Raw genomic sequence first — 12,298 nt, 5'->3', positions numbered from 1 at the left:
TGGCCTTTTATTGTGGGCAGTCTAAGGCACACCTGTGCACTAATCATGGTGTCTAATCAGCATCTTGGTATGGCACACCTGTGAGGTGGGATGGATTATCTCAGCAAAGGAGAAGTGCTCACTATCACAGATTTAGACTGGTTTGTGAACAATATTTGAGGGAAATGGTGATATTGTGTATGTGGAAAAAGTTCTAGATCTTTGAGTTCATCTCATACAAAATGGGAGCAAAACCAAAAGTGTTGCGTTTATATTTTTGTTGACTGTATTTACCTTCAAGATGGCCCAAAAACAAGTTAGCCTAGCCAAGCTGCTGTAGTGCTTTTTCACAGATTGGTCGACTAGTTAGTTTTAGTTCTTTCTGAAATAATTGTTTAACATTTACTGTAATGGAATGTGTTTGTACAATCTAGTTTTGTCATACATCAGGCTGCACACCATATTGGTGTTTTGAGTTTTTTGGAGGGGGCGATGCTGCTTAAACTCTGGCAGATGAGATAAGGTGACATGGCTTATTAATGAACAAAGCTGCTTTTTTTTTTTTGCTTCAGTCGCCTTTCAGGTCAGCAGAGTTGAGGTGGCTTGTCTGGGTCAAAGTTCATCAAGGTTGAACTCCATACAAGAAACGCCACACAAAATTTTTCACCATGGTAGTAACTCACAGCTTCTTTTTGTTTGCTCCTGCATTGATTTATACCAGTTTTCACCTTCCCTTATAATGTTTTGGCATTTTGGGAGGATACATGTTGTCAACAATTTCCCAGAGAGGGATGAATTCTTCAACCCCAAATCAGAAATAATAGGGTCAGTATGGAAAATGGAGGTGGGGGGAAAAAGACAGTGATTCTGACGTTTACTTAGACTATGTCATTGCAGACAGTATGAACTCAAGATATATCATGTTTTGTGTGTCAAATTAATTCAATTTGTTAATATACATCCATTCCTGCATTTCAAGGCCTGCAACACATTTTTAAAAGAAGTAGCTATTCCTTCACACTACATTTAAAAAATGTTTTGGTGTTGAGCATAAGCGATGAAATTTTTCAGGTGTTATTCTTCCTGCAAATGCATTTTTAGTTGTACTGATCTGAGCAGGTCAGCAAATGATTGACCCTTTAGCAAATTTGGTCTCACCTGGGCAATTCGAGTTGATTTTGGAGGGAAAAGATGGTGTCCGTGTTGGCAAGCCTTCTGCCTCACTCTCACTGTTTTGTTCACCATGCTGGATTTCCATCATTTTATTGTATTTATTGAGGGGAATAAAGAGTGTGTGCCCCTACTATACCACATTTTAGGGGATTGCTGGCAATGATTTTTGCCAGGAAAAAATTTCAGTCAGATGAAAATTTATTGCTTTAACCCATGGATTACAGTCATATGTTGACATGTGTTTGAAATAACATCCATCTTTAAGGGCCCATATTTAAGAAGTTGGGCGAAAGAAGGAGGAACCCTCCGAAAATCCGCTAACAAAAAAAACTAAATGGAGAACCCCGAAACGTTCCACCTGCTGTCGGGAGGGACACAGTCGGATAGGCGTATGCGATACTATGGCAACGGTTTCGTGGACGCTCGTGTTCACGAGCACGTGGAAAGTCGTGCACACAGAAGCGGAGCAAAAAATAAAAAAAAACACCACAATTTATAATACTAAATTTCTGTTATAAAGAGCGGACTTAGCCTCCGCCTAGACTTACAGCAGGAAGTAATGAAATGACTTAGGTTACTGTTCTCCCTTTTATGTTTTACATGAATTACTTGATGCACTCGTCTCATGAAGACATCAGCCGGGCTCTCGCCTCATGAAAAGCTGGCTACCGTGTCATGAACACATCAGCCAGCATGGAGTTTCCAGCGCGCAGTGACCATGCTGGCGACCGTGTTGCAAATGTAATATGTGCTTTAATTATTACAATGTGGGGAAATCCTGCAGTGACTTTAGCCTCGCTGTGGTGTCCAGCATTGTAGTGTGCTGACGCTGTGGTCAGCTGACAGGTAATATGTGTTTTAATTTGTTTCCACGTGTGGATAGCATGCTGACGTCCACGCCTCACGGTGAAGTTATGTGAGGTCATATTCTACAAGCCACTACAAGTGTTCTCCAACTGTGACTTGCAAGCGCACATATGTGAACAGCTACAGGTCTCAGGGACACACCCACCTTTGTCTGCGGACCTCACAGAAGTAAAGGCCCACACTCTGTTCCTTTGTTCTGTGACTTTTTTATTTTATGTATGTAGTTATTTTTGTATGTATTATTATTTTTGTCCTGCATTTGTCTCAGGTCTGTGTTTTTAATTTAACACCTTGTGTGCGCTGTCAGGTCCAACTTTTAATAAGCTGACATGCGCCGTATGTCCACAGCAAAGCGTATGAGCAAAGCGATCTCACATGAATGAGTTCACGCCTTTACCCTTATTTGTTTTATTTAATTTCCACTGTTTTTGTCTGTCATGTAACTGCAGTTTACGTGGTGGAAGTGACAGCGGCCTGCCGGGCTGGCTCATTAATTTCACACCGTGCAGTGCGCGCTCAGACGCTGGCCGGTTCTCTTGATCAGCTGAGTTGCAGTACACAGCGGTCACCTGTTCCAGCTGCACACTGTGCTGGACAGAGATAGGTGGAGCAGGGTGGGGGAAACACACGGCACTCTTACATGCCATTTGACCCCGACATCGGGGTACATGTGAGGCATTATTGTAAAGCGCTTTGAATGTCTGATGTAGATGGAAAAGTGCTGCATAAATACAGTGCACTTGCCATTTGTGTGGGGGGGATTTGCACTCCACTATCGTGCTTGGAGCGCGAACAGCCCGCCTTTTCTAAGTGCCCAGCGAGAGGTGTTGGATGTTCTTGTGTGGCACCTAGAATTTGGCTGACAGCTGTATGAGGCGTTGGAGGTGCCCCCCTGATTTTTCACGACTGGCATGCAATTCCTCCTTCGTGCGCCAGTCAGCTTCACTCGTGTTATGTCTGAAGGGGCCCTTAGTTTTTACCTCATTACTACCCCTAAATTACCTTGTCCCAACATTTTATTTATTTTATTTTGTAAACTGACAGGCCAGAAATGTAGGAATAGATGTATACTAACTATTGAAATCAAGTTGACCAGCAAAAATAAGAAATATATTTGGTTCATATTGTCTGCAAGGAAATAAGTCAATGTAAATGAAAGAATTCCTCTTTCAGCAGCTCCCGTTAGGGGTCGCAACAGCAGATTAATTGTTTCCATCTCACCCTGTCCTCTGTATCTTCCTCTGTCTCATCAACCACCTGCATGTCCTCCCTCAGCACATCCATAAACCTCATCTTTGGCCTCCCTCTTCTCCTCCTACCTGGTGGCTGCATCCTCAGCATCCTTCTCCCTATATACCCTGAGTCCCTCCTCTGCACATGTCCAAACCATCTCAGTCTCGCCTCTCTAACTTTGTATCCAAATTGTCCCACCTGAGCTGTCCCTCTGATATGTTCATTCCTAATCCTGTCCATTCTCATCACGCCGAAAGAGAATTGCAACATCTTTAGCTCTGCCTCCTGTCTTTCTGTTAGTGTCACCGTCTCTAAGCCCTACAGCATAGCTTGTCTCACTACCGACTTGTAAACTTTCTCCTTCACTCTTGCTGATATTCTTCAGTCACAAATCACTCCTGCCACCTTTCTCCACCCACTCCACCCTGCCTGCACTCTCTTCTTCATCTCTCTACCACCTTTTCCACTTTGGACAGTTGATCCCAAGTATTTAAACTCATCTACTTTCACCACTTCTACTCCTTGTAACTGCACTAATCCACTGGGCTCCCTCTCATTCACACACGTACTCAGTGTTGCTCATACTGACTTTCATTCCCTTTCTCTCTAGAGCATATCTCCATCTTTCCAGGCTAGACTCAATCTGCTCTCTACTCTTACTACAGATCAGTGTCATTTGCAAACATAAGATTGATTGATAAGGATGACTGATGCCCTTGTTCTTAAAAATGCGTTTTGTTTATTTATTATTTTATTTGCATTTTCCAACATTTTCTGATTTGGGGTTGTAATTCCAGCTTGAAATGCAGCTCTTTTTAATCACCTTCATTCCTGCATCTCACAGTTAGAAGGGCCACTCATGATCCTGAGATGACAGGTGGTTGTTTGGATGCCAGCTGAAGTTTTTTTTTATTAAAGCTCTTTTAGAGGTGGAGTGCACTGAGATCGAAGCCAAACATAGTTCTGTTACTCGAGGCCACCACACTGTGTTGCTGTTGACTTAATTTCAGTGTCTGTGATGACTTTTGTATGAGAGAATGTGGAGCAACAAAACTCCAGAGGAGTGTTAGAGGAGCCAGAGGAAGTCCCACAACATGATGGGAGGAATTAGCTTTTTATTCAAGAACCTTTAAGTTGAATTGCCTAAACACCCCAAAATCAATACTTTTGAACTGCACAAGACATTTCTAAATCTTATTGTTGCAATGTGCATGATTTGACAAAAAGCTGCTGTTAATTGTGAAAGCAGGACAAAAACACATGATGAAATGAATGTTGGTCTCATAAAATAATTCCACACCTGGAATAAAGATGTTAAAGTGTAGCCCAACAGCGTGCAGTTGATATTAGCAGCAGGACTTGTAAACACTCCTCTCTAAATCACTTGCAACCACAGGAGCCGAAGCCCGAGGGAAGCAAGGTAAGGGCTGCATCGCTCTTTTCAAATTCAGGGGTTGTGCATTATTTGATCCCTTCATCTTTTTTTTTTTTTTTCTCCTCAACTAACATCATTCTGTGAGAAATCCGTTCTGCCACATGCAGTGCAGTCAGGGATTTGAGTGAATGTTTTTCTGCAGGTTGTAGCAAATGTTCTGGTGAGTGCACAGTTGTAGGCTGAGTAAAATGAAACCATAGGCCTGCCTGCTTTAAGTTTTGTATCAGGCTTACATTCGGACGTTCCTCTGGATGCTGGCCTACAGCACACTAGTCAAACACACCGCCAGAAACAGACAGTTATCCTGTAAAAAAGCTTCATGAAAGTCCATTGCAGCGCTGCGCCTACGTGGCCAAATTTCTTGCGGAAGTGATCAGTGATCTTGATGAAATATGTGCTCGCTACTTAACCTATGGGTTTGCTATTACTGGACAAAGATGAACGTAAAAAGGTGAAACAGCTCCAGGCTGTCTTTGGTGCCAGTTACAGTCACTTAGCAAGTTCAAATTTAGTCTTAAATAATGATAATGATCTGTTATTAATTCACTCGAGCTTTAACCCCTTCTAAACCTGTACATCCCATCGATGGGAAATTTTACTTTTTATTTGTGAGATACTTACAAGCCAAAATGAGGTGGGTGGTAGGGGCTTAATGTGGTTTGTTGAGCAGTACTGGCATAGCTGCAGGTTGGTAGCAAGCACCTGTGCGTTTGTAGTATTTTGGTCTTGGTAGTTGTAGTTTTTCTCAGATGAGATGTGTTCTTAACTTCTGTCTGGCATGCCTTTTTACTTTTTACTTATTTAATTATTTATTTTTCATTGATAAGACAGGGTGGAGGTGGGAAGTGATTTTGGGATTTGTATGGTTATACTGCTTAGTTTTCTCCATGCTTGCTGCTAGAAACACACAGGATGAGCTGACTGAGGTTTGTATATCTCATAGGACTTTTAATGTGTTATCTGAAGGAGAGTTCTCTGCCTGCAGACACCTGGACTCAATCCGGCTGGCGTGAGCCACGTCCTTGTGTTGACCTCAGAACAATTTCCTACATTAATTTTACGTAATTTTCCTACAACAATTTTACGTAATTATTGTATGGCCTTGCCTTACAATATAAAGCGCCTTGGGGCAACTGTTTGTTGTGATTTGGCGCTATATAAATAAAATTGATTGATTGATTAACATATAGCCCCAACCTGCATCACATAAGATTGAAAATAGTTCTTATTAAAATCCACAAGTTGTGTCATTATTGGGCTCAGTTCACCTTGGATTTAATCCAGGATTACCTGCAGTAATTTAGTTTTTCTCATGTTTTATTTTCATGAAATAAAACTGACTGACTGGTGCTTTATTACTGATACAGAAACGAATTTCAATCGTAATATTGTATACTGATTGTCCTGATAGTATCTGAGTCTCTTATAACCTTTAAGGGGGGGGGGGGGGCAAGCAGGAAGTCCAGTAAACTGTGCTGATTTCTTCGGTTTCTGTTTTTCTGTACTCTTCTGAAAATTTCTAATGTGGTGAGCTCAGATATGTCCTGGCTGCGCAACAGCACAAGTAGTAAGTTTGTTGCTTCACAGCCACAGGGACGAGATCAACATGACCAAACTACTTGGTTTCTGGATCTAGTCCCAGCTACAGGCTTAGCGCTTGCATCTTATGAACTCCATGTACAACCCCAATTCCAATGAAGTTGGGACGTTGTGTAAAATATAAATAAAAACAGAATATAATGATTTGCAAATCCTCTTCAACCTATATTCAATTGAAAACACCACAAAGACAAGATATTTAATGTTCCGACTGATAAACTTTGTTTTTGTGCAAATATTTTGCTCATTTTGAAATGGATGCCTGCAACACGTTTCAAAAAAGTTGGGACGGTGCAACAGAAGACTGGGAAAGTTGATGAATGCTAAAAGAACACCTGTTTGGAAACAGGTTAGTGTCATGATTGGGTATAAAAGGAGCATCCCCAAAAGGCTCAACCGTTCACAAGCAAAGATGGGGCGAGCATCACTACTTTGTGAACAACTGTGTGGGAAAAAATAGTCCAGCAGTTTACGAACAATGTTTCTCAGCGTTCATTTGCAAGGAATTTAGGGATTCCATCATCTACAGTTTATAATGTAATCAGAAGATTCAGAGAATCTGGAGAACTTTCCACACGTAAGCGGCAAGGCCGAAAACCAACATTGAATGCCCATGACCTTCGATCCCTCAGGCAGCACTTCATTAAAAACTGGCATCATTGTGTAAAGGATCTTACCGCTTGGGCTCAGGAACACTTCAGAAAACCATTGTCAGTTAACATAGTTCGTCGCTACATCTGCAAGTGCAAATTAAAACTCTACCATGCAAAACGAAAGCCAAACATCAACAACAACCAGAAACACTGTCGCTTTCTCTGGGCCCAAGCTCATTTGAAATGGACATACGCAAAGTGGAAAAGTGTGCTGTGGTCTGATGAGTTCACATTTCATATTGTTTTTGGAAATCATGGACGTCGTGTCCTCTGCACAAAAGAGGAAAAAGACCATCCAGATTGTTACCAGCGCAAAGTTCAAAAGCCAGCATCTGTGATGGTATGGGAGTGTGTTAGTGCCCATGGCATGGACAATTTATATATCTGTGATGGTACCATCAATGCTGAAAGGTACATGTTTTTGGAGCAACACATGCTGCCATCCAAGCAACGTCTTTTTCAGGGACGTCCCTGCTTATTTCAGCAAGACAATGTCAAGCCACATTCTGCACGTGTTACAACAGTGTGGCTTCATAGTAAAAGAGTTCGTGTACTAGACTGGCCTCCCTGCAGTCCAGACCTGTCGCCCATTGCAAATGTGTGGTGCATTATGAAGCGCAAAATACGACAATGGAGACCGGACTGTTGAACAACTGAAGTTGTATATCAAGCAAGAATGGGAAAGAATTCCACCTACAAAGCTTCAACAGTTAGTGTCCTCAGTTCCCAAAAGCTTATTGAGTGTTGTTAGAAGGAAAGGTGATGTAACACAGTGGTAAACATACCACTGTCCCAGCTTTTTTGAAATGTGTTGCAGCCATCCATTTCAAAATGAGCAAATATTTGCACAACAATAAAGTTTATCAGTTTGTACATTAAATATCTTTGTGGTGTATTCAATTGAATATAGGTTGAAGAGGATTTTCAAATCATTGTATTCTGTTTTTATTTACATTTTACACAGCGTCCAAACTTCATTGGAATTGGGGTTGTAAGTGTGGATTGATCATATCAACCTAATACAGGTTCAGGTTGCATGAGTCTCCTTAACACTTATTCTTTATTTTAGTTTAACTCAAGTGGTTATTTCTTAATATTTCTTTATGTGGTTTTCACCTGATTAAATTTGATGTGGTTTAATTTATTCTAAATTGGTGTTTACCCAGGAGAGGATACATTTTTGTTTCTTGTTTTAAGGAGCTAAAGAAGAATGTTAATGTGGTTTAAACTGGATTTAAACAGGCTAAAATTTCAGAAGCTGGTTTTGACTGCTGAAAACTGACTGAATGTTTGGACTTGGGGCTGACAGTCAGAAGACATATTTTTGGGTTGGGACAAATTGTGACATGGAGTTTCCATACCTTTTTTCCATGTTCATCTGGAGGTGTGTCAGGAAGGGCGTCCAGCATGAAACTTGTGACAGCTGACCCGAGCAAACAGGAGATACCAAAAGAGATGACTAACATTTTGCTTGTGCTTATATTTTTATTGTGTTGCAGATTTATCATCAGCACAGATAAAAGCTGCACATCTTTTTATAGTCACAGATACATCATAACAAATATGATTACAGGCTAATGGCAGCAGCTAAACTGTGTGATCAGCCACATAATAAATGAATATTCTCAGAGAGAGAGTTTTTTTTTTTCTTTTTTATGTCTCTTCAGTCCTCAACTGTGCCTGACCCTGCAAATGTAAGTCCTGCCTAGGCCCTGGGCCCATTTCTTAGTTGATACTGTGTATTTGTTGTTTCATGTTCCGCCACTGTACCTGGCTGTTTGTGAGGAGATGACCTGTTAACACTATGTAAAACACTTGATTCTTACACCAGAGGTACCTACTGGGGAGTCGAGGGGCTGAGAGGGTTGTGGGGGGTGTGTGTATTGTGGAGACAAATGGGAAAATTATAGTATATGCAGATGTGCTAATTAGTGTCATAGTGAGCCAAATGACTCGAATGAGTGTGATGTCATTTTTAGAATTTATGTATTGTCAGAGCTCGACATTTAGCGATCCACTTGTACAGTTCAACTCGAAGCTCTCAGCAAATTAATTCATATTAGTTGTCCATCCAGACAATTGCGGAATCATATTTACAGTGAACCAAGATTGAGTAAATCAAGGAATGCCCTACTGATATGACCTAATCCAATCGAATCAGCCCAATAAATGTGTTTTTGATTGATTGTGTCGGATAAATTAAGCTCAGTTCACTAAAACGGTGTTTCCTCACACTTTGTTTCTAATGCACAGTGTCAGTGGAGCAAGCAGGCAGTACTGCCACTGAGTTCACCACAGAAGCCACAGTGCACCTTTAAAAGCATGTTAACGCTCTGCTTTGATTTTAAATACACAATGTCTATTCACACACAGATTACCAGCTGCAGTGGTAACTGCCAGTGCAAAAAAAAAAAAAAATTAAGGTCATCCCCATGCCGTGTGTGCGTGTTCAAAGACACGTCGTCTGTTTCTGATGGATGCCGCGTGTGATATACTACTTACCACGCAATCAGGCTTCACTTTTCAAATAAATAAATTAGTTAGTAGCCAGAGGAGCGAGGAGCCGGAATTACTCCCTAGAGTAAAAGTCTGCTTTTGATTATGATATATACGTATTTTAACAACTAAAACATTGAATCAGTATTATTGAGTGTCCTTGTTTCATGTAGATTCATGTAATAATAATAAAAAAAAATGAATAAATGCGCTCCCGAATGGCAGGTTGCATGACAGAAAGGAAAAGAATTAGCAAGGTTGATATGACTTAAAATTATTTCTATCTTAAGGTGGCATTCATTGTGCCAGTCTGCAGGAAATAGCTTCATTTTAAAATGTTTTTTCAAAGCTTTCCAAAAAAAATCAGGTCAAGTACATACTGAGTGCTACTTGCTTAACATCAAGGTCTTATGTTAACATGTGACGTGGTTACACTAATAAGGCTGCAATTGTTAAAATGGTACCCCCCCCCCCCCCAAAAAAAAATTAAAATAAATGTTGAGCTTTGGTTCACAGTCCTGTGTATTTGTATAGCCAGTGTAGAACCCCAGTCACACAGCACCAACGAAGGACACCGAAGCCAAAACGAAACAAGAAATCTGGACTTGCGTTGACATTCAGAGGCATCGTTTAATGAGCTTTCTCTGAGAATATCATGTGGAACTGTCTGGATAGCCCGACTCGAATTTTGATGAAATTTTCAGCAATTACCCTTCAAATAGATTGATTTGAAGGGTAATTGATATATATATATATATATATATATATATATATATATATATATATACACACGCACACACATTGCTCTTGAACAGAACATTTATTAAATGATCTGGATTACATCAGTAGGTCATCCACAAGGAATTCTGCTATCAATGAATAAAACCTTATCAATAGCCAGTGATACGAAATGTTCACATGCTTCAGTAAGAAAATGTAACTAATACAATTCTAGAAAAATGTAAACTTATAGCGTTAACATCTGTGACTACAAATGATTTCTGTTTGAATGATAATGCAGAAGGTGGTCTTGTTTGTTGTTTTTATAATGGAGTTTAGCTACACAAAGTAAGATACGAGGTCTGTTAGAAAACTATCCGACCTTTTTATTTTTTGCAAAAACCATATGGATTTGAATCACGTGTGATTGCATCAGCCAAGCTTGAACCTTCGTGTGCATGCGTGAGTTTTTTCACGCCTGTCGGTTGCGTCATTCGCCTGTGAGCACGCTTTGTGGGAGGAGTGGTCCAGCCCCCTCGGCAGATTTTCATTGTCAGGAAAATCCCGAGCGACTGCCGCTTTGCTGCATCAAAATTTTTTCAGAAACTGTGAGAGACACCCAGGTGGAAACCATTCGGAAAATTCAGATGGCTTTCGGTCAAGATCTTATGGGCATCACACAGATTAAGGAGCATTACAACCGGATTAAAGACGGCTCACAGCGGCTGAGGGCGCGCCGCACTTCGAGCGGCCATCGACAGGCTGAAACGACCAGATCATTTCCAAAGTGAAGGCTGTGTTGATCCAGGACGTCGTCTGACTACCAGAGAAATGGCAAGAGAGGTGGACATAGCACTTTTTCGGCACATTACACTGTTAGAGGAGATTTTGTAATGAAAGATGTGCGGCAGAATTCGCGCGTCAGGACGGAACTGCTAATGGCGCAGAACAAAAAGCACCTCCGTGTTGGAAGTCTCACGGGACATGCCCAGCTCTTCCACCATTCGGAAGATTCAGACGGCTTTGGGTGGCTTTTCAGTCGAGTGAGTATCCGAGAAATTGTCGAAGATCTGGGCATGTCACAACATGTCCTGTGAGACCAACACGGAGGTGCTTTCTTTCTGCGCCATTAGCAGCTCCGTGGCGAATTCCTCCGCTCCTGTTTTCATGACAAAATCTCCTTTAACAGTGGAATGTGCCGGAAAAGTGCTGATGTCCACTTTTTCTGCCATTTCTCTGGTAGTCAGACGACGTCCCGGATCAACACAGCATTCAGTTTGGAAATGATCTTGTTTCAGCCTGTCGATTGCCGCTCGGAGCGCGGCACACCCTCCGCCATTGTGCACTGTCTTTAAACCGGCTGTAACACTCCTTAATCTGTGTGATATCCATAAAATCGTCCCTGAAAGCCATCTAAATTTTCCGAATGGTGTCCACCTGGCTGTCTCTGACAGTTTCTGGAAAAATTTGATGCATTGCTGCTCCAGCCGTTCAGACATTTTCCTCACAATGAAAATCCGACGAGGGGGTGGACCACTCCTCCCACAAAGCGTGCTCACAGGCGAATGACGTAACCGACAGGCGTGAAAAAACTCACGCATGCGCACGAAGGTTCAAGCTTGGCTGATGCAATCACACGTGATTCAAATCCATATGGTTTTTGCAAAAAATAAAAAGGTCAGATAGTTTTCTAACAAACCTCGTATTATGATTATGTGCTACAATACCGATGTTCTGACACTTTTTCTGTCCAAAAAGCAAAAAAATGTCTATCATTTTGGAGATTGACCTTGGAATTGCGCAATGACCTTGACCTCTGATCATGAAACTAACCCCATAATTCCACTCCCTATATTTTTAAACATATAAATTGATACTTTGATTGCTGAAATAGGTAAAGTATTGACTGGAATAATGAAGAGATTCAAATTTGATGAAATAGAGCGAGATTTCAAAGAACCTTACTTTGCTGACCTTAAAGACCCGAAATCTGTTAAACACCAGTCATATTGCATATCAATAGAAAGGCAAGAATCTCTTCTATCACATTGATTGATTAAAAGCTTAATATTATCAATTCTGGTGGTAATACATACTGCTGAATATGAAAAATTGGCAAAAAAAAAATAGCAGAATCTTGAAC

The 12,298-nt window shown here is 41.0% G+C and overlaps 1 protein-coding gene across 1 annotated transcript in view; it reads left to right on the top strand.

Moving 5' to 3' along the window:
• The window catches only part of zmynd11 (zinc finger, MYND-type containing 11), a 75,286-nt gene that overhangs the window by 20,945 nt on the left and 42,043 nt on the right, over positions 1-12,298 (top strand). The window contains exons 3-4 of the mRNA XM_034182365.1: positions 4,649-4,672; positions 8,607-8,633. Of these exons, the coding sequence (XP_034038256.1) occupies positions 4,649-4,672; positions 8,607-8,633 (51 nt within the window). The remainder of the gene's footprint in view (positions 1-4,648; positions 4,673-8,606; positions 8,634-12,298) is intronic.

The sequence above is a fragment of the Thalassophryne amazonica genome, chromosome 12 (assembly GCF_902500255.1).
Source record: "Thalassophryne amazonica chromosome 12, fThaAma1.1, whole genome shotgun sequence".
Lineage (NCBI taxonomy): Eukaryota > Metazoa > Chordata > Actinopteri > Batrachoidiformes > Batrachoididae > Thalassophryne > Thalassophryne amazonica.
Note: the sequence above shows the minus strand (reverse complement) of the source record. Positions and strands in the feature narration are given on the sequence as shown.